The sequence below is a fragment of the Penaeus vannamei genome, chromosome 39, assembly GCF_042767895.1.
Source record: "Penaeus vannamei isolate JL-2024 chromosome 39, ASM4276789v1, whole genome shotgun sequence".
Classification (NCBI taxonomy): Eukaryota; Metazoa; Arthropoda; class Malacostraca; order Decapoda; family Penaeidae; genus Penaeus; species Penaeus vannamei.
This window is the reverse complement of record NC_091587.1, coordinates 22,766,488-22,790,047: the sequence shown is the minus strand read 5'-3', so window position 1 is coordinate 22,790,047 and position 23,560 is coordinate 22,766,488. Positions and strand designations below refer to the sequence as shown.

General features: G+C 42.8%; 1 protein-coding gene across 10 annotated transcripts in view; it reads right to left on the bottom strand.

Annotated features, from left to right (window-relative positions):
• Positions 1-23,560, bottom strand: part of Lrch (Leucine-rich-repeats and calponin homology domain protein) — a 248,791-nt gene that overhangs the window by 14,617 nt on the left and 210,614 nt on the right. For 3 of the 10 annotated variants that reach the window (XM_070116915.1, XM_070116918.1, XM_070116917.1), the window contains exons 3-10: positions 22,048-22,283; positions 10,088-10,224; positions 7,854-7,987; positions 4,737-4,842; positions 4,281-4,562; positions 4,056-4,120; positions 2,399-2,611; positions 610-805 (exon numbers count right to left, since the gene is read on the bottom strand). In XM_070116915.1, the coding sequence (XP_069973016.1) occupies positions 610-805; positions 2,399-2,611; positions 4,056-4,120; positions 4,281-4,562; positions 4,737-4,842; positions 7,854-7,987; positions 10,088-10,224; positions 22,048-22,283 (1,369 nt within the window). The remainder of the gene's footprint in view (positions 1-609; positions 806-2,398; positions 2,612-4,055; positions 4,121-4,280; positions 4,563-4,736; positions 4,843-7,853; positions 7,988-10,087; positions 10,225-22,047; positions 22,284-23,560) is intronic. The other 7 variants (XM_070116920.1, XM_070116922.1, XM_070116921.1 and 4 more) reach the window with 5 other exon arrangements.

Below are 23,560 nucleotides of genomic sequence, written 5' to 3'. Positions count from 1 at the left end.
TTATGTAATTTTTATAATATGATGCATTTTAATAATTCATTCATAATGCAATATCAAAGGACAATACCATGATTCAAGATGCATTGTTGCTGTCTTTTATTTTCCATGCAGATTAACTATAAAAACACAATTAGAGGACACATCAATTCCATTCACAAAAGAAAAACAATTACAACTAGTATGGAAGAAAAATAAATCAGGATTCGCAATCAATAGATTCTACTTCAGGTCTTAGAGGAGTAACAAACAGGTTTTCCTGTTGAAAAAAAAAAAAAATACTGGGAACACACATGCTCTACACAGAATGTATTCTTGTTTTTATGCCATGTTGTTAATTAGTATCAGCTAGTATAATCTGTACTGTGCAAAATATACTAATGACAATGGTGAAACATTGAGATGCTTATATCATACTGCCCTCTAAAAGTGCATCCAACTTACTTGTGCAAATAATATTACATAACCATCAAAATTAATATACTGTGCTAACCTAACAGTGTAAAAAAAATTAATTGACAGACTTACATCCTGATTACTTTTTTTTACAAAATTCAAATATCAACTGAAGACAAACAAAATATATGGGCAAAGACAATACATGTTACATACCCCATTACAAGGAGGTTTGGACGCCCCCATAGGATTTGGTCTAGGATAGGACGCCATCTCGCTCCGGTGGGAAATATTTTCAACTGATCTGTGTGTTCCATTTTCTGCTGTGGGGGAATTCCCTTCTGATCCCTGCCGTCTGTAGATATTGTTGTTTTCCATCGCTCGTTTTTGCAATTTAGCTTCCACATATTCTCTGGGGATAGGGTACAAGAACATTTTTTCTTTCTCTCTCTCATAAAAAATATACCTGCAATAAAAGTCATAAATATTATCAACATATCCTCTTCCAAATACTTGCAGTTGCTAGAGAGAGCGTTTGGATAATCCAAATCTACCAGTACTGCGAGTTTCAAATACCATAGCAAAATGCTAATGACTGACTATGCAATAATTCATTCAGGACAGTCCACCCTTTCACTTCTGGCTTCCTCTGACCATTTCCTATTATCAACAAATCTGCTAATGGGCAAAGACTATGATAGTGAGGGTAAAGATGATGTTGATAATAAGTGATAAGGGATGTTGAGTGGTAGTGATGAGCATAATTGTTATGATTGGTGATATCAGATGATTGATGACTAATGACTAATGATTAATGAATGGTAAATGATGAATGATGACTGATGGTGACGATGACAACGACGATGACGAAAACGATGACAATGCCAATAACCATGACCATGATGACACCAACAATGCCAATAACAATTATTATGACCAAGACAATACTGATGCTATCACAAGTTAAAAAAAAACACCTATAGAACAGTCTCTTATCCACTATTTCCCTTCTTACTCCAATAAATCACAGAAAGTCATGCAACCATATTTATTCTTCCTCCTTCCTCCCAATGTCAGAGCCAAAATAAACACCCCACCTAAACTAACATACATATACTACCTTCTTTAAAATTCCCCTTGCAATAATGTATTAAATATTCCATCTGTACTTACATAAATTCTTTATCTCTAACATGTAAATATTAACCTTAATTTAGCATCATGTTTTAAAATCACATACAATCCTTGCCATAATCCATCATGCAATTTGATCTAACCAAAGCTTACAAATCCTACGCCTTAGAAAGAGAAATTATACATCTTCCTAGTGTATTTTTCAATGTAAATTCATCTGCTAAATGTCTCTTTCGTACAATCTCCCAAGAAGTGCAATCCCCTATTTAGAGGCAAAACATCAGAGAAATCTAAAACACCCACTGTATCCTCTACACTTGAACTATTCTACTAGTACTCAGAGCACCACTACTACTACCAATGAATCACATTTCTGAAATGTGCATTGACCAAATATAATAACTTTCATGAATACAATGTGCAAATGCTAAAAAGGCATATAAAAGGTGTTTAGATAATGAAATGATCTATGAAAATAATTAATACTGACAGCAGGATGTATGATAAACTTTTTAAGCCAAAAATAAAAAAGAGATCATGGCATATCCTCTCAATATTGTCCTTTCTATTTCTTAGCCATGTAAGCTAAGCCTAAAGTAGCTTGCTATTGGTTAAGAGTATGTTAATACAGCCTTACCCTCAACCAGCTGCTCAAGCAGATATGGATCCAAAGGTTTTGGAGTGAGAGGAAGAACCCTTATCTACATATTAAGTTTAAATATAAAATACAGAAAAAAATACTATATTGAGAATACTGTGTTCTTCCTCTCTCTCTCTCTGTCTCTGTCTCTGGACTTTATAACATGTGAAAAACAAACATGTATAAAAGGAATCCCAAGGAGGAGGAGAGAAGCTAGGCTGGGACACCAACCTGTAGGTGGGGATGTGGGCGTGGGGTGTGTGGAAGGGGGGGTGAAGGGAGGGGATATAACCCCCTCCAGGATCAGGGTTAAGGGGATGGGGGGGCTCTGGTGGGTGACGAAGGGTGATGCCCCCGTTGGTGTTGCTGCTGTGGTTGCTGTTGCTGCTGTTGCTGCTGCTGCTGTGGCTGCCACTCCCAACATTCCAAATAGCACCAGAGTTGCTGAAACACAATCGATTGCCACACAATCAGCATGCACACATGCGCACTCACTCTCAACCTTTCCATTGTTATGAATGAATATCTGATAAATGGGTTTTATCTAGGGTGTAAACATCAAAATATCTAAAAAATAATAAAATAAAAACAACAGTCAAAAATAATCTGAAGCACGTAATAAAAAAAGGATATGTTTTAAAACCTATTCCAATTAATGAAGCATTATGTCGTCAAAAGAAGGAAATAAAAATCATATATATTTAATGATCAGTTTAAAACAAGGAATATTAACATCAACACTATGAATAACATGAGGGAACTGTTTTGCTATTCATTTCCAAAGTAATGTGCTGATTGGGAACATTCAGGGCAATGAGAAATAGAAAGAGATCAAGAAGGATCTTTACAGGACTTTTATTACTCTGAAGACTTTAAACGTTCATGCAGACAGGACATAGAAGGTAATAAGTATTCATGCATGTCTACAGTTACAGAAGATTATGCAGGTTTGTACAGTCTTCTCAAACAAAAATATCTCTATCCAAAGGTATACCAGCCTCTTCTGCATTGCCTGAAACTAAAATACAGAAGCATTTTTCTTTTATCTGACACGTTTTATGATCGAAAATATTAACAGTTCAAACCGAAACATTTCAGCATGTCAAGCAGATTCTTGGTCTTTCTGCATAGTAAACAAACTATGAAACGTGTATTTGGCATTCGATATACTTTTGAATTCATATAAATATTATGTCTAAAATATTACAAAAACTTTCAGGAAAGAATTGTGGAAGACATAACGAGGATGTCCAGTAAAAGGGAAATAAGTAATTGGGTGTCTACATTCATGCAGCGCCATTCAAGGACTTGGTTTCTATATAAATAATGAAAATATAATGATTTGAAGAAATTCTCAGACAACTCATTCACACTCACGAGTCACAGCAAATAACAGCGTGAATAAACCTACCTCAATGTCTAGTTGGAAAGGAAATCTTCCACCAGATCTTAAGTTTAAATCTTTACATACTTAATAATAACCAAGACAATCGGTGATGATTTCTAACAAAAAATATATCTCATGCTATTACTCAGTCCAGGTACACACAGTCACACCTTAACTACTGCACATTTCCATTTCAAACATGATTTGTTATTAGTTAGCCCACACAAGCAAGATAAGTTCAGAGCCAGCAAGAGAAAGCCATATTATGGTTGTTAGTGAACTGCCCCTAACCTAAATCAGCACTTCCCTATTAATCCAATGATCAATGAAGTCAATTAACACAAGAGAGCAAAGAAAGCAACTGTGAAAAGAATTCCATGAGTGAACCTTAGGTTGTGTGACTACCCTAGACCCTTTATCTTCTCAGTAAAGGAATCTCAGAAGTAGACATGCTAAGGACCACAATGGCACATCTTTTACATATGCTTCAATCACACTTACCTTTCTTTCACAGGGGAATGATCACTGCCATAAACATTTTCATAGTCCTGTTTCAGTTTCAATGCCTGTAAAAGATCATAAAAGATCTGACACATCTAATACAACAGTCAATCTATAATTCATTGTTTGCAATGGAATACCACAAAATATAGCACAACAATAAAAACAAAATCAAATCAAAGCAAAACACACACTGGTTTAAAGCACCACTTTGTCCACATTCACCTCCATTACCTTGTTGAATTCATCTTCTAAATTGAATCCATCACCAGGACTTAGTGTACTTGGTGTTGACAAGCCACTTGTAGGATGGTCTGTGCTGTGTTGTGCCCCATAACCTGAGCCATTCATTCCCTGCGACCCATTAACCCCAGTGTTCATGCCCCCATTAGGTAATCCATTGACTGATCGGGATGGAGGGCCACTCCTGCCCCTCTCCTGCCTTTGCTCTTTTGTACAGGTGGCAGCCATTACCGCTAGCTTTCGTGAATCTTCATACTCTAGGCTCTAAAATGGGGGGAAGGGGGGAAAGTATTATGCTAAACTTCTACCACTACTACAGAATGCTTACTAATTACACATAACAATTATTCTTATATTCTTGCCTTTCCTTTAATGCACTGCTCAATCAATCAGTAACCAATGCCATTTACACGGAACAATCTCAGCAAGACCACAAACCTCCTGACTCTCCTGTGACCATCTCTGGTCACCATTCTCACTTGTGCTGTACCCACTATCCATCGTACTGCGCTTGTGGCGTGGGTCAAAGAACCCATTGACAAATCTGCAAAAGATAGTGACAATGAACATCATCAAACATGCTACTAGATATATTGAACCCCACACAAAAGCTGATGGCACGATGAATACTAAACCATTACTCATTTTCTAGACCTCACTAACTAAAAAGTACACAGATATATAAAAATAGCATTAAGCCATACTCTGGCTGTAAAGCTCTTGAAGGAAAAATGTGAGTGATTTATAACAGATTATATTTCTGAAAAGAATCCTTTCATTTATAAAAACAACCTATCTGCATGTCCATAGATATGCATCCTAATTTATTAGGTTACAATGAAACTGCAAATCAATAAAACTACAAGGACTTAAAAATAAGAACAGTATGTATGTTGTGTTGTCTTTTGATTGCATGTGTGTGCATTTGTGAATATCATGTCTGTTTTGAACACTAAACAGTAAGCCCTATTGTGGACAGATAGGCAGCTACACAGCAATGCCTTTGGGAGCAATAAAAAAACATTTCAAATTACTTCAGTTGATATTTGAGGGGTAATATTAAAGCAAAATATGACCTTGAACTTTGCATTTAAGGAAGAAATGCACATGACTTTGTCAATTCATATATATGTTAATTCATAGACACTTTTTAAACAATCATCATCATCATATTACATCATCTTGCTGACATATATTAAGCAGAAATAAATTTATTTCAAAAGACAAGAAATCATTCTAGCATTAAGCAGGACCTCCATTACTTCACCAGCAAAGGAAACTGCATTAAAATGATAAAAGATGTAGAGACAGAAATGCCTTAGAAACATAAACAGTTCCTCTGACAATTCTTATACAGCTAACGAGCAGTTATACAGATTATAACTGATAAATACAACTGTGCATGGGGATGTAAAAGCAAAGATATGCATGTATATGTATGTGTAGCAAACTGAAATGTGAAGAGGAGTCAGAATGTTCAGTCATCAGGTATTAGTCGTGCCATCTAGCTCTAGAACCGGAGGAGAACAACAGCAACCACAAGTCATTATTCAGAATAAGTTCTAAATCTTTAGAATTCTACTTTATGGTTTCTCTCTAACACTGGTTGATAGCTACCAAAAGACGTTCAGCCGATGTGAACTATTGGCCTAATCCAACTTATGACTAAAATATGAATAAATCAATAAGTAACTAAATATAAGTAAGTTTAAGAAGATGGATACAAAAAGGACTGTATAATCAATCTCAAACAATATGCACTCCCTTAAACAGGGAAAAAAAATTCATGCACCAAACCTAACATAGATTGCAAGGACCAATATTCTAACCTCACAAATATTACTCTTCCATCCCTAACTTGTTGAATTTCCATTATAGGTGACCTAAAACTCTTACACCCATACCAGTAACAACCCACTAAGGGAGGGACTGGTTATCTAGCCTTTATGCAACAAAGTGCCTGTTTTACATATACTGCAATGTTGCAGGAATATCAATTCATCTTCTTATAATCACTTATTACAAATGTTGTACAAGCCAAACACTGCAGAGGCAGTCTTATCAGTGAGAAAAAAAGACTGGGTTATAAATCAGTCAGGACATTTATGTGTCATCTGAAAACAGCGCTCTTAAGAGGCATACAGCAATCAGACAATCAGCCACTGATAAGACATAGTTATTTACAAGTTAACTGTTGAGACCCAACGCAATAATCTCCCTAGCTAACTGTATTTAATCTTAATCCCCCTTCCTTCCTTGGTTGCTGTTCAAGAAGAAGCCTCAGCAGGATTAGTTGTTAATGAAGTTTAGATGGTTAGCAGCACACACATGAATAAATACACACTAACATGCCTCACCACTTACATAAGCAATAAGAACTACAACTACCATGGCCCCCACACTACGCTGAAGACTTAGCGACCACCCACTGTTGCCGTGAGTGGACCCCAGACCATCTAAACTTTCCTTGACGACCTCTGACGGAGTGTGCTCAACTTCCCTAAAATTGAGGCATAGTTGGTGTCTATTTCTGCAGCTAGTATCTTAAGCTCCTTAAGAATTTACTAAGCTTACATCACAGGCAAACAGTACAAGTAACACAGAAAAAAAAGGAAAAGAATCAAATACACTCACTATATCTATAACAAAAAAATACCTATAATAAAAACACAACACAGATATTACTGAAGAGGCTGATGGGATATTTAATCATTTACACAAAGGAACAAAAATCTAGTATGTCAGTCATATAAAAAACGTGTGTTAGCTAAAGGAAGGACTCTCACACAACACTACACAGCACAGACAAAATCATAACATTACATTAATATGCAATTAATATAAAAAAGGGAAGCTGGGGTATTAATAATCTTCATGTAGCAAACTACTGTGCTCTTATGAATCAGAAAAGCTACTAAAACCTAGGATATTAAGTTTACAGTTTACATAATTACACAAATTATTTATTGGCCTGGATATCCATTAGATTTATAAACAATAGACATCATAGTTGAAAAGCTTTTACCCACAGGGAAAAAGTAATCAAAATCTATATAAGATACAATACCTGTATAAAAGTAGTTTAATTGTCTTAATATAACCTGACATTTAAACTCATAATATCAATTTAATATTATATAAAAAGCCCTGCATTTTCAAACTTTTGATTCTGTGTAATATGAAAACAAGACTTATATTGAAGAATTATTCTTCTTTAAAATTTAGTTGTTTTTCTAGGAAGTTAATATTCTTTTTCTATGTCACCAACTTTATCAATTCGGTAAAATCCTGTAGTAATATATATATCCCTGTAATATAACATTAGTATAAATCAAACAAAATTTACTGACCCCTTCCCTCAAATATATATAATAGAAAACAAAACAAAAATAAAATAAAGTACACCAAAAAAAAATCATAATAAATATAACTGGTGAAAGAAAGAACAGGGGAAAATCAAAATGATATAAAAATCATTGCATAAAAACAAAATAACAAAAAGAGAGAGAATAAAAAAACAGCACTGCCCCCACAACCCATTTTTATGCCTCTTACCTGAAATCTGTAGCAGACGAAGGCTTCCTTAGTTTTCGGAATTCGGCTTCGGATAATACACCTCTCTTCTTGTCCTCCTTTGCCGCTGTCATTTCCAGCCATTTGAAGATGTGGACTCGCCCTCTTGTACAAAGCTAGGAAGAAAAGCAGGGAAATTGTAAACTTTGTGTTTGTACATTTTGGATGGAGAGCTGCAGTGAGAGAAACTCATGTAAAGCTACACAAATGGCAGAACATTATGGTGGTGCCAACTCTCTAAACCAAAACATAAACAAGAAAAAAAGTGTTCTCAAACTATAATGAAGAACTTGTATAATGCTGGGACATGAACCCTAAAAGAAATTTTTTTTTGTAAGCTTTGACAGGGAGTATTTTAGTTTAAAATATAACAATAACCATTATGAAAAGCTTGCAGGAAAAGAATGAAAATGCAAATTTAAATTTCATAGCTCTGAGGGTCCGCGACTGTAAAAGAAACTACGCAATATATTTATTAGCACATGGGTAACAAATGGGTATCAGGGTGGTGACCCTACTGATGGAATATGATTTGAATAATATATAATATGGATGTTGAAGAATACCTTGAAAATCAATTTCTTATAATAACAACAGTAGTAATAGCAGTAATAGTAGTAGAGATAGTACAGCAGCTGCAATAGTTGTAGTAATAGTAGTAGAGATAGTACAGCAGCTGCAATAGTTGTAGTAATAGTAGTAGTAGTAGTAGTAGTAGTAGTAGTAGTAGTAGTAGTAGTAATAGTAGTAGTAGTAGTAGTAGTAGTAGTAGTAATAGTAATAGTAGTAGTAATAGCAGTAGTAGTAATAATGGTAGTAGTAATAGTATTAGTATTAGTAGTAGTAGTAGTAACAGTGGTAGTAGTAACAGTAGTAATAGTAATAGTAGTAGTAGTAATAGTAGTAGTAATAGTAGTAGTAGTAATAGTAGTAGTAGTAGTAGTAATAGTAGAAGTAGTAATAGTAATAGTAGTAGTAATAGTAATAGTAGTAGTAGTAGTAATAATAGTAGTAGCAGTAGTAGTAATAGTAGTAGTAGTAGTAGTAGTAGTAGTAGTAGTAGTAGTAGTAGTAGTAGTAGTATGAGTAGTAGTAATAGTAGTAGTAGTAGTAGTATGAGTAGTAGTAGTAGTAGTAGTAGTAGTAGTAGTAGTATGAGTAGTAGTAGTAGTAGTATGAGTAGTAGTAGCAGTAGGAGTAGGATGAGTAATAGTAGTAGTAGTATGAGTAGTAGTAATAGTAGTAGTAGTACGAGTAGTAGTAGTAGTAGTAGTAGTATGAGTAGTATGAGTAGTATGAGTAGTAGTAGTAGTAGTAGTAGTATGAGTAGTAGTAATAGTAGTAGTAGTAGTAGTATGAGTAGTAGTAGTAGTAGTAGTAGTATGAGTAGTAGTAGTAGTAGTAGTAGTAGTAGTAGTATGAGTAGTATGAGTAGTAGTAGTAGTAGTAGTAGTAGTAGTAGTAGTAGTAGTAGTATGAGTAGTAGTAGTAGTAGTAGTAGTAGTAGTAGTAGTAGTAGTAGTAGTAGTAGTAGTAGTAGTAGTAGTAGTAGTAGTAGTAGTAGTAGTAGTAGTAGTAGTAGTAGTAGTAGTAGTAGTAGTAGTATGAGTAGTAGTAGTAGTAGTAGTAGTAGTAGTAGTAGTAGTAGTAGTAGTAGTAGTAGTAGTAGTAGTAGTAGGAGGAGGAGGAGGAGGAGGAGGAGGAGGAGGAGGAGGAGGAGGAGGAGTAGAAAAGTAGTAACAGTAGTAGCAGCAACAGTAGCAGTAGCAGTAGCAGTAGTTATAGTAATAGTAGTAGTAGTACTACTACTACTACTAGCAGGGCAGTAGTAGTAGCAGCACATTAGCAGCAACAGCAGCAGTTGTAGTTGTAGTAGTAGAAAAAAGTTTAGAAATAAGGGTATTCTGCAATGGTATTATGTAAAATTATTATATTACTACTACTACTACTACTACTACTACTACTACTACTACTACTACTACTACTACTACTACTACTACTACTACTACTAATAATAATAATAATAATAATAATAATAATAATAATAATAATGCTATTTCCCCTACTACTACTCCTACGCCTACGCCTACTCCTACTACTACTCCTACAACTCCCATCACTACAGCTGCTATTACCACCCCACCTATTCCCAAGACCCCTACCGCCGCCCACCCCACGCCCCGGGCCTCCCCGAAACGCACGCGGCCCGCACTCACATTGGCGGGCGGGTGCTGCAGGGGGTTGTTGTCCAGGCTCAGCGTCACCAGCGAGGACATGAAGCGGAGTTCGGTGGGCAGCATGGCGATGCGGTTGCCACTCAGGTCCAGCAGCACCAGCCGGAGGAAACACAACTCTGCAATGGCGAGAGGAGAGAGCGGGGGGGTTAGGGGGGAGGAGATAAGAGGCTGAACATGGCAAGTGGAAAGACGGGGGTGGGGGGGGGGGTTAGGGGGAGGAGATCAGAGGGTGAACATGGCAAGTGGAAAGACGGGGGGGGGGGTTAGGGGGGAGGAGATCAGAGGGTGAACATGGCAAGTGGAAAGACGGCTGGGGGTGGGGGTTAGGGGGAGGAAACACAACTCTGCGATGGCGAGAGGAGAGAGCGGGGGGGGTTAGGGGGGAGGAGCTCAGAGGGCGACGATGGCAAGTGGAAAGGCGGCGGGGGGTGGGGGTTGGGGGGAGGAAACACAACTCTGCGATGGCGAGAGGAAAGACGGGGGGGGGGGGGTTAGGGGGAGAAGATAAGAGGGTGAACATGGCAAGTGGAAAGACGGGTGGTGGTGGTGGTGGGGGGGGGGTTAGGGGGAGGAAACACAACTCTGCAATGACAAGAGGAAAGACGTAGGGGGGTGGGTTAGGGGGAGGAGATAAGAGGGTGAAAAAATAGATAATTGTGATGAATGGTAAGATATGTTGGAGACATTGTAACAGGCCAGGTGAATAGGAGGCAATGATGTATGTGATTGTTTTCATATACTGAGGTACTGGAAGTTTGGAGAATCTTAACCGGAGCCAGATAACACTGCTGATATTTAATGACAGTTTATGCGATCTACTAATTTTACAGTGCTTTTGTTTACTCCTGACCAACTATAACAATGGTATTGATTCGTAAGTGGCATTTATTTTACTAATAAACTGCTTAACAGGTTTAAAAGCTCCAACTTATCAAAAACTACGATTTCTGGGCAGATAACATCATAACATGTTCATCGGATGCAACAATTGTTCGCAAAGACCTTTCAGTAAAATTTACTCGACATTTTTATCACCGCTGGTTAATGTTCGGGCCCATTACGGCATATTTCGACGGCTGACTCATGCATTGTGAATCAACCTGAATGCAACAATTTCTGGGGAATTTTAATGCGATGTGCTTATTCATTCAAATTGCCCGCCTTCCAGAGTACATAAACAAAACAAAAATGCCGCGGTCCCGACCTCATAAAAAACGAACTTCAAGAATATCCGCAATTTACGGCCGTTGCACCAACCCAACTGCCCAAAACGCACATCTTTACCCGACCTCGACTACCCGCGGTAATAAGAATAAAATCACGATAATAGTAACACTAATAATAACAATAATAACAATAAAAAATATTCATCTGAACAATAATGACAACAAAACAACAAAAAACACAACTACAATAATAATAATAATAATAATAATAATAATAATAATAATAATAATAATAATAATAATAATAACATTAATAACATTAATAATAATAACAACAAATGATAGCACGACAAAACATCCAACCGGTTATTTCTCCAAAGGAACAATCAGTTGCGATGCTCAGCCCAGGCCCGCCGGGTAGGGCCACCGCGACCGAGGTGTGAGTACAGACCTTGACCGCGACCTCACCGTGACAAAGCTCTCACGCGGACCGACACGAACCAGCCTACAGCGGGGTCAACACTGGGTGATTCATACTTCCCCTTCTTCCCTATCTTCCCTTCTCAGTTCGGCTCTTCTCATTTTGCCTTTTCCCTCTGCCCCTCTCTTCTCTCTTCTCGCTTCTCCCTCTTCCTTTCTCTTCTCTCTTCTCGCTTCTCCCTCTTCCTCTTCTCATCTCTTTCTCTTCTCATCTCTCTTTCTTCTCATCTCTTTCTCTTCTCACCTCTCTCATCTCTCAACTCTCTCTCCTCTCATCTCTCTCTCTCTTCTCACCTCTCTCATCTCTCCACTCTCCCCTCTCTCTCCTCTCATCTTTTCCCTTCCCTCTCATCTCTTTCTTCTCTTTTTCATTCTTTCTTCTCCACTCTCTCCCCTCTCATCTCTCCCCTCCCCTCTCATTTCTCCCTTCCCCTCCCCTCCCCTCTCATCTCTCTTCTCTCTCCTCCTCCCTTCTTCTCTTCTCTCCTCTTCTCCTTGTCCCGCCCTTGAGTCGACATCCCCGTCCCTTTACTCATGAACATCGTCGATTAGTGGGAGGTGACTCATTACCGCAAATATTGATATATCTATTGCGCACAAAAGAGGAATCTGGACGGACGGAGCTTGCATGTATACTGTTGCAAAAAATGGCAACTTAAAATCTGCAGTTTTTCGTTTACTTACTTTTATTTTTCTTTATTTTTTACTTTTTTATGTTTTCATTTATTTATTTTTTGCCAAGCCTACCTTCCTCAGAATCATTTTACTTGTCTTTATTTATTTGCGAGGACAAGAATAAACGATAAAAACCTTTATTTCTTCTTGAATCCCCGTGGCAGTTCCATTGTTAACGAATAAAACTGCCGAGGAGTGTCTGCATGACCCCCGCCCGCGCCTGACCCCTGGCCATGAACCGCACAACTGACCCCAAACAGTACAACGCCACGCAGTGTTTCCGACGACCGACAACAGGACTCCATGGAATACAAAAACACCGTGATTGATGTGTTATCCCACGTGTTACAGCACTGCGGCGCGGAATCGGCACAACGCAAGTCCAACAAGCAGATACAAGCCCGGCTAACAATCAGCAGCCATTCTGGAGTCGTTCTTTTCGAAACAAACAAAAAAGGGGACCACTGATCCGGGCAGAAGGCAATTCAAACCACAACCAAATTCCTGAAAAGCAAGGCGTCGCCATATGTTTCCTTTGTCCGAGTGAGCCTTAAATGGCAACTCCCACCTGGCGGCCGGTGGGCGGTGGGCGGAGGTGCAGAGGGCACAGGGGGGGGGGGTGTCAGGGGAGAGGAGTACATGGTGAGTCATGCCCGCAACAGTTACATGCCCAGGGTAATGTGCATTTCCATTTTTGTTCCTAGCTGCGCATACCCTTATCACACATCTTTATTACCCTTCTATTCAATAAAAACGCTTCTTCTTTCACCCATCTGCAAGGCGACGAAAGGACAATGACAATTTGAGGCGATAATTCCTTCCTGGAAGGTCGCAGGTGGCGACAGTGACCTGCAAGGAGGAAGAGGAAGGGAGAGGGGTAGGCTGGGGCGGTTTGGGGGGGGGGGGGCTTACCTACAACGGGTCACACTTCACCTCTATGGAGACCCAGGCTAGAAAAACACTAGTGATAATGGTTGATAACTACTACGTTCTGTGTAAAATACTAGTCACTGTCTCCAACGGGCGTCTCCATCCCGACACCAGACAACCGCCCCCATCAGCATGATGTCCAGAGCTCAGCACACGCCCCCACGCCTCGCCAGAGTCTCTATGGGTCCTGACATCCCTTCATCTCGCACGGAACACTTCACACCATAATGTACACCACACTTTCCACCACTCCTAACCTTACCGCACCGCAAAACCTTATAATAAAACCAATATAATACTGCACTTCACCAAACTGCATTCTACCCCATTACACCGCACCAAGTCCACCACACCACACCCCACACCCCCACACGAAGCTCCACCCCGTCACCACACAACGCCACCGTTTCCACAATACATCCCCAACCAATCAGCAACCGCACAGCAGGATCATAGAGCGAGCGAAACAAGGATATCCCTGGAATCGTCGACCGGGATCAGGGGCCTTGTAAACACGCCCAAATCCCGGATGACCTGACTCGAAATAGGTCACGTGCCGCCTCTATTTGCCCTCGGATGCAATAAATCAACATGAGAGACAGATTACGACTTCCATCCTACGGTCAGCATAACAATCAAGGATAGGATTTTGGCGGAAAGCGCTGCTGAATATGCAACCAGAACGCGAAAGAATAATTGTCGTCAAACTGCCATGGAAATGAAGGCGATATTTCGAGACGATTTCCACGCATGCCAAATACCAAACCAAATATTCCGAATCGAAAAAGAAAGTTTTAAAACGGATTCCACCGCGTCGACTGACCCAATAACGGGTGCAATGAACGGAACAATACGGGGGGAAGTCGGCGTTGCATGCCACTGCTAACCCTTTTTTTCAAGAACGGCAAGTATGCGGAATAACGAATCAGTGTCCAGGTGTGCTTGCAAGCGTTATGAAATCAGTAACGACACTCGAGCATCGCGTGACCAACTCCTCCGGCAGCGGTGTGACGTCACGAGCTTCCCGGCGTGACGAAAAATAAACGCTGCCTCGGAGGCCAATTATCCGCAGCGCCGCCGGTGGCTCGGGTTCGAACGCGCTTTGCGGATCGTGGCGGTGACTGGGCCTTTAGGCCTTCATCCATTTTCTTTGTCCTTGTTATCACATCACTCTTGTTTCCTTGTTTCTTGTTGTTTCCTCTCGTGTATGATTTCTTTTGTCCTATTTCTCATCCTCCCCCCAGCTTTCCTGTCTTCGTCTAACCTCACTCACTCATTTAGTTTTTTTTCCCACCTGTCTTCTTCCTCCTCCCTTCCTTCTTCCCAAATACCCTTAATTCCTTCATTTCTCCTCTCCTTTCCCTTTCCACTTTCCCAATCCCCCTCTCTTTCCCTTTCCCCCTATCTCCTCCCTTTCCCCTTATTCCCATCCCCCTATCCCCTTCCCCTTTCACCCCCTCCACCTTTCCCCATTCACACCTACCCCCTACCCTTCCCCCCCCCCCCACACACACATACATCCCGCGCCCGTTATCGCGAGTGTGAGCGACAGCCTGCGTTATCTCCCCCGATCTGACGTGCACGGTATCGATTCCCCCCTCCCCAACCCCCCCTCTCCCCTCCCCTCCCCTCCGCCTCCCCTCTCCCTCCCCTCCCCTCTCCCTCCCCTCCCCTCCCCCTCTCCCTATCCCCTACCCTTTCTCCCCCCTCCCCCTCCCGGTCGACGCCTAACATTGGCACGATTGCTAACTGGCCCCACTCACACGAATGGGGGGGGGGGGGGAGAGAGAGAGAGAATGGGAGAGAGAGAGAGAGAGAGAGAGAGAGAGAGAGAGGGGGGGGTATGCTCGTTTTTTGGGGGTGGTGTTCCGTTCTTGCTTCTCGTTGCTCGTCTGGGCTGATCGGTTAGAACTCGTGGTTTCGTTATGTCGGTAATGAGGAGGCGAAGCGAAGGGAGTCGGTTTGTTTGTTTTCGTGGTTGTGGCTGTGGTTTGTATCTGGCTGACTGACTGACATTCTGTCTGTCTGTCTGTCTGTCTGTCTGTCTGTCTGTCTGTCTGTCTGTCTGTCTGTCTGTCTGTCTGTCTGTCTTTCTGTCTGTCCCTATCTGTCCTTACCTGTCGGTCTGTCTCTATCTGTCCTTACCTGTCTATTTGTCTCTTATCTATCTCTATCTATTTGTCTCTCTCGTCTCTCTGTCTGTTCACTAAATCAATCCGCGTCTGCCCCAAAGTCAGCTGATATGCGTCCGTCTGGTGACTTCCCACAGTGTTTGTCCCTAAATCATTTAGCGTCAGACTGACACGGGGACAGCTGATGTCACCCTACCACCCCCACAGTTACCACCACCCAGACAACCCCTCCACCATCACCCACACAACCCCCTACCCCTCCACCACCACCCACACAACCCCCTCCGCCTCCACCATCACCCACTCAATCCCCTCCACCCCCACCCACACCCTCTTCCACCACCACCCACACAACTCCCCCCGGCTCCCCTCCCCTTCCCCGGCTCCCCGCCACCCCCACCGCGACGCAACCTTGGACCGGACCAGACGGACCGACGCAAATGACGTAACGAACGCGAAAAGCAGCTCCTTCGCACCCGACCCGACTCGTAGGACCGAAAACGGGTTCGGTTCCTCGTGAGTGTGAGGCGGGCGTACGTGACATGCGGAAACGAGGAGGGGGTGGGGGGAGGGGAATGGGGATGGAATGAGGAGGAGGAGGAGATGGGAGAAGAAGAAGAAGAAGGAGAAAAGAAGAAGAAGAAGAAGAAGAAGAAGAAGAAGAAGAAGATGAAGATGAAGATGAAGATGAAGATGAAGATGAAGATGAAGATGAAGATGAAGATGAAGATGAAGATGAAGATGAAGATGAAGAAGAAGAAGAAGAAGGAGGAGGAGGAGAAGAAAGACAGAAAGAAAGGCACCCTTTTTATCCATTGTTTTCCCCTTTCCTCTTCCCTTTCCTTCCCTCCTTCTCTTCCCCTTCTCTAACTTTCCTTTGCTTACCTCCTTCCTTTCTCCCTATCTCTCTTCCCCTCCTTCCTTTTTTTTCCTTCGTTCCTTCCCTTCATTCTCCTTCAGGTCTTTCTTTCTCTCCTCTCTCCTTCCTTCCTCGCCTTTCCTTCTCCCCTCTCCTCTCTACTTCCTTCCGCTCCTGCCTCTCTCTCGTCTCTCCTTCCTTCTGTTCCGCCCCTTCATTCCTCCTTCCTTCTGTTCCGCGCCTTCATTCTTCCTTCCTTCCTTCCTTCCCTCTTTCCCTTATCTCCTCTCTTCTTTCGTACTTCTTTCCTTCCCTCCTCTCTTTCCTCCTTCCTTCCTTCCCTTCCCTTCCCTTCGCTTCCCTTCCCTTCCCTCCTCTCCTCCCTCCTTCCTTCCCTTCACTCCTCTCCTCTCTCCTTCCTCCCGCTCCTTCCCTTCTCTCCTCCCTCCTTCCTTCCTTCCCTTCACTCCTCTCCTCTCTCCTTCCCTTCTCTCCTCCCTCCTTCCTTCCCCTTCCCTCCCCATCCCTCATCCAGCCGTCTGCTCAGCCACCCGCCACCTTGTTCTGGTCGATAGTCATGTTATTATATTATTTACCGGCCGTCTGTCTGGGCTCATGGTTGGCACCTTTGCATGTCTGCTGCGAGGCCTGGCACCATCGTCTCCCAGGTAAGTCTGGCACCATTAAATCCTAGATATATTTGGCACCATTAAATCCTAGACATATCTGGCACCATTAAATCCTAGATATATTTGGCACCATTTAATCCTAGACATATCTGGCGCCATTAAATCCTAGACATATCTGGCACCATTAAATCCTAGATATACCTGGCACCATTAACTCCTAGACATATCTGGCACCATTAAATCCTAGATATATCTGGCACTATTAACACCTAGACATATCTGGCACCATTAACACCTAGATATACCTGGCACCATTAACTCCTAGACATATCTGGCACCATTAAATCCTAGATATATTTGGCACCATTTAATCCTAGACATATCTGGCGCCATTAAATCCTAGACATATCTGGCACCATTAAATCCTAGACATATCTGGCGCCATTAAATCCTAGACATATCTGGCGCCATTAAATCCTAGACATATCTGGCACCATTAAATCCTAGACATATCTGGCGCCATTAAATCCTAGACATATCTGGCGCCATTAAATCCTAGACATATCTGGTACCATTAAATCCTAGACATATCTGGCACTATTAACACCTAGATATATTTGGCACCATTAACTCCTATACATGCATGGCACCATTAACTTCCAGGAAAACCTGGCATCACTATCATGTAAGATTGGCATAAGCTCCTAATCTCTAAGCATCAAACGCATCTACAGGTACAAACTTGGCACCACTATGCCCACGTAAACTTGGCACCATCGCCATACCATCCAGGCACAAGAACCTATCCATCGGCACTCCAATCAACAGGTAAGCATGGCACCAGCGACCCTCACGTCAGCTGGCACCAACACGGCACCCACCTGCCCTGCTTTAACACCGAGCAGGTCCCGCAACGCCCCTGCTTCCATTCCAAGCAGGTCACGCAACTCAAAACAACCTGCGTTTCCCAATAGACAAAAACCTAGAGAATTATACAATGTACACCACAATGAGTCGGCACAACGCGAGACGTTCATCCGAAGAGGGAGAGGGGTGGGGGGAAGGGGTGGGGGTGAACATACACTCGGCAAAATTCGGTTTAACAGAATCGTGAACACGGAATTTGGGCGGCGTTTGCTGCTGCGTGAAGTGGGACAGATGGAAGCACAGGGAAGAAAATTAGTTTTTTTTCTTCTAATTTCTATTTCTTACTTTCTTCAGCATTCAATCTCACTTTGTTCTATCTTTAATTCCTCTCATTACCCCCCTCATCCTTTCTAATGAGGAAGAAAAGAGGGAGGGGGAGTAAGAAGCAAGAGGAGGAGGAGGAGGAGGAGAAAGAGGAGGAGGACGACGACAACGACGACGACGACGACAGGGGACAAAGAAGAGGAGAGAGAGGAAAGGGAAGAAAGAGCAAAGGAGAGCGAGGGAACAAAGAGAATGAGGAAGAGGAAAGGGAGGAAGAGGCGGAAGGGAGAGTAGAGGACAGCATGAGTCACCGTCGCCACGCGGTGGTCATGGCTGGAGAACGCCCGCCGAGTGCGGTGGAACCAGCGCATACAGGTTCTACTCACCGACCAGTCTTCCTCCCTTTCATCCCCTTGACTAACAACAGGGGTGGGTGGGTTGTGGGTGGGTGGGTGGGTGGGCGGGTGGGTGGGGGTGGGGGAAGGCACCGCCAGTGGTTCGCTAAAGGATTCTCTAACCGCTAGTCCAGGGGGATACATCTCAACTCGATGGTTCGCTAAAAACGATGGTTGGCCTTCTTCTTCTTTCTTTTCTTCTTCTTCTTCCTCCTCCTCCCTAACCTCTTCCTATTCCTCCTTCTCCACCATTACCTCATCCCTATCCCCATCCTCCTTTCTCTTACTCTCTTTCTCTCCTCTCTGATTAGCAATTTTTTTCTTACCTCCATCCCCCCCCCAAAAAAAAAAAAAAACTCACCCACTACTTCAAAAAAAAAATAAATTAAAAAAATCAAAACCCGCCCCCCATGAGCCCTACCCCCTACCCACCACCCCCTACCCCCCTCATGCGCTATCCTCACACGCAGTCGATCTCACGGAGAGAGGAGGGCTCCGTATCACACACTTCGCGCCTCGCTTCACGTCACTTCACTTCGCTTTCGCTCGTGTCCTTGAACCGAACAGCGACACCTTTGTTTGTTTGTTTGCTTGAATTATGCCAGTTAATTATTTAAAATGTGCCGCACGCGGTTGGAAACCAAATACTGAATAAATAAAAAACCCAACACCACGAGAGATAACAAAGACAACAACAGCAATATTAATACAACCAAGGGCAAGAATAACTACCAAAACAATCCATAATAACAGCAGTAGCAATAACAACCACATCAAAAATTATTACAGTGACGATGCCATTCCGAAAAAAAAATCACATCACCTGACAAAAAATAAAAATAAAAAAAGCCCCCCAGACAGAAAAAAAACAAAGAAATAAAGCAGAGAACAAGAAAAACAAAGAAGCAAAGCAGAAAACAAGAAAAACAAAGAAATCGTGACGTCCCGCGGCATCTCGCGGATCGAGGGCATGACGGAGACAAAACGCCGTGGCAGGAACTCGGGGATTCGAACCGCGGCGAGAAGGATGAAAAACGACGGCGAGGCGGGCGGCACGGAGCGTCTGCCCTCGCTGCTGCTCGGCTGTCTGTCTCTGTCTCTCTGTCTGTCTGTCTCTGTTTATTTGTCTGTTTGTCTGTTTGTCTGTCTTTGCTTGTCTGTCTCTGTTTATTTGTCTGTTTGTCTGTCTCTGTTTGTCTGTCTTTGCTTGTCTGTCTCTGCTTGTCTGTGTCTCTGCTTATCTGTCTGTCTCTACTTGTCTGTGTCTCTGCTTATCTGTCTGTCTCTGCTTGTCTGTCTGTCTCTGTCTGCCTTTATCTGTCTGTCTGTCTGTCTTTGTCAATCTGTATTGGTTTGTTTCTGTCTGTCTTCGTCTGTCGCTTTGTTTGTATCCGTCTCTCCGTACGTCCGTGTTTGTCTGTCCGTCTGCCTGATCTTTCTTTCTCTCCCTCACCCTCTTACCTTCTCCCTCACCCTCTTCCTCACTCTCACCCTCACCCTCACCCTCTCCATCACTCCCTCTCACTCCTCACCCTCACCTCTCTCCCTCACCCTCACTCCCTCATGTCACCCTCACTCCCTCACTCTCACTCCCTCACCCTCACTCCTTCACTCTCACCCTCTCCCTCACTCTCACTCCCTCACCCTCACTCCTTCACTCTCACTCCCTCACCCTCACTCCTTCACTCTCACTCCCTCTCCCTCACCCTCACTCCTTCACTCTCACTCCCCCACCCTCTCCCTCACTCCCCCACCCTCTCCCTCACTCCCTCACATCTGGCTCACATCCGCCTCGGTCGTGATGTCACTCCGAGCAGGAACGGATAGCTGACGGAGAGAGAAATACGTGGATCCGTGACATTCGCGCCGCCCGCCGGGATGAACGCGCACTCGCACTGCCGCCGTCTTCTGCGAACGAGCTCCGGTTTGAAATCTGGTTAGATCGTGAGTGAAAAAAACATCAAAATGTACCCCTAATATCAGTCTATCTGTCTGTAGATAGGTAGGCAGGTCCCCCCTCCCGACCCCGTCCCCAGGGTGACCGGAGGAGAGCGCGTCCTGTGCGGCCTGTGAAGCACCACCTACGGATCCCGGTTTTCCCGAAGCCAGCCATAGGAACGAGGCGAGGAGACGAAAGGAATAATGGAATAGCGAAAACCGATACTTTTATTTCCTTTTCCTTCATTTCTTTCCTTTTGTGTTTAGTCTCCCCTCCATTCTTTTTTTTTTCTTTTGCCTTTCTTTTTTTCCATTCCTTTCTTTATATTTGTCTTTCACATCTACATGCCTTTCTTTTGAACTTTCTTATTCCTTATTTAACTCTTCCTCATTCTTCCTCTCATTCTCTTCCTCCCTCCTTAACTTGAAATTCCCCCCTCTCTCTTTTCTCTCTCGCTTTCTCTCATTTCTTCTCGCCTTCCCTCCCTGTCCCACAAAACTGGGTCAGTAGATGCCATAATTCAAATCCCAGGACCAGACACTCGACAGCCCTTCCGTAGAGCCATGTAAACGGTTGGATCTATATGCCAAATGTGCATTTCTACAAGGCCAATTCTCCGTTTCGAAATAGTCTTCCCTAAATAACTAGTGATAACATTAGTTCTATCAATTAAGCATCAGTAAAAAATAATAAGTAACATTTAAAAAACAGACTGCAATAAAAACCTTTGTATTAGCGATAAACCGTTCATCAGGCTTACCATGACACAATAAAAAAAAATGAACCGCTATAAATGTTATATACATATATATATATATATATATATATATATATATATATATATATATATATATATATATATATATATATATATACTACGTAAGACTCACTAACTCGATCCAATCACGAAAATCATCCTAAAAATATATATACTAATGAGATGTAAGAGATACTTAGCGATATAAAAGCCTAGGCCCTATTCCCGCTCACGCCATAGTACACAAAAATAAGTCTGAGCAGCCATCACGTGACAGAAGAAGCGAACGACGCAGTACCCGGGGTCGGCCACGGTGAGGACGCGGCTTATCAGCGGATGTGTCACACGACAAAGACACACTCAGATAACGACTGCTTCTCATCTCCCTCACTCGCTGCCATGCCTCTCCCATTCTCCCTTTCCCCACTCTCTTTCTCTCTCTCTCACCCTCTCACTCTCTTTCTCTCTCTCTCACCCTCTCACTCTCTTTCCCACTCTCTCTCTCTCTCTCACCCTCTCACTCTCTTTCCCACTCTATGTTATTCTCGTTCTCATGTTCTCTTTTCATTCCCATTCCCATTCCCATTCCCACTCTCTCTCTCTCTCTCTCTCTCTCTCTCTCTCTCTCTCTCTCTCTCTCTCTCTCTCTCTCATTATTTTCTTCCTTTTTAATCAACTTGAACAACACCAACATCCCCCCCCCACGAAACCACAGCACTAACCCACAACACGAACTCCCTCCCGTGTACTAAAAAGGAGGCTCTCGCGCCCCTCAGCGACACCCACCTGAAGGGATGGTCTGTAGGAGGTTCCTGCGGAGGTTGAGCCTGCGGAGCATATCCAGCTCCCCGAGGGCAGGCGGGAGGTGCGCCAGCTGGTTGTAGGAGGCATCGAGGTCCATGAGGTTGTACAGGTTGCCCACTTCCTCGGGGAGGCTCACCAGGCGGTTCCCCGATAGGTCCAGGACCCTCAGCGACGTCAGACGGCACACGCAACTCGGAACCACAGACAGCTGGTTCCGACTGTAAAAGGAGAGTGGGGAGGGAATTAACAACGAGGAGAATAACGCTAAGATGGCTTAGACAGCTGGTTTTGGCTGAAAGAAGAGAGTGGGGAGAGAATTAACAACGACGAGAATAAAGCAAAGATGGCTTAGACAGCTGGTTCTGACTGAAAGAGGAGGACTGGGGAAATAGCAACAAGATGGCTCACTCTCGGGGCAAAGACAGCTGGTTCTGCCTGAAAGAATAGGGCGGGGGAAATTGCAACAACATAGCTTATTCTCGGGGCAGAGATAGCTGGTTCCGATCGCAAAAGAAGCGTTACTGATTGATTGGTTGATTAGCTGATTGACTGCTTGATTATGGCAATTTTCTGCTATACCACAAAGAAGGGCAAGAGGGAACCGGCATGGGAGTGAAGAGCAAAAAGGTCATTTACTGCGGGCCACCAATAACACGCCACAGGTCTCTGTACTCGGGAATTGAAGCCCAAAAAAGAACTTATTATTTATAGTGCAAGGAAACTTCCATCAAGGATAAAAAGAGAAATAATTAGAAAAAAACAATAAAACGAAGTAATATAATACTAAAAAAAATCTAAAACACGACACATGCAGTTAAAAATGACAGACACGGCAACCTCAAAGGAGAAAACGAGTGACAAGTGACAAGTGTAAGAGAATGACAAGTGATAATGAAGTGCAAAACAAAGACTTTTAAAAGAATTTTAACCGAGAGGGTAGCTAGGTCAGTCGGGGTCATTCGGGGTCAAACCACACAAAGGTGATCAACATTAAACTGCCTTTCACTATTTTGATTAGTTTAACGAGGAAGAGGAGGAGGAGGAAAAGAAAAAGAATACAAGGAAGAAGAAGAAGAAGAAAAAAGAAAATAGGGTTGTGTGTCTCTATTCGGAGTGAAATTGTATCCATGCGTGTTTGTGTGTATGTATGTGCGTCTGTGTGTGTGTGTGTACGCGTGCGTGGGAGTATACGTGTTCGTGCCTGTGTGAATACATCGATGTATAAATGTAAGCGTATGCACGCACGAATGAATAAAAGGTTGCATGTCCAGCACAATAGGCCTATGCACCTAATCAAAAAGATGAGCCTAAAAAGAACTGTCACAAGAACCCCGCATTTTGCACAATGTAATAGTGATGGTAATGGAGGTGGTGATGGTGTTGGTGATGGTGATGGTGATGGTGGTGGTGTTGGTGATGATGATGATGATGATGATGATGATGATGATGATGATGATGATGGAGATGGTGATGATGATGATGATGGTGATGGTGA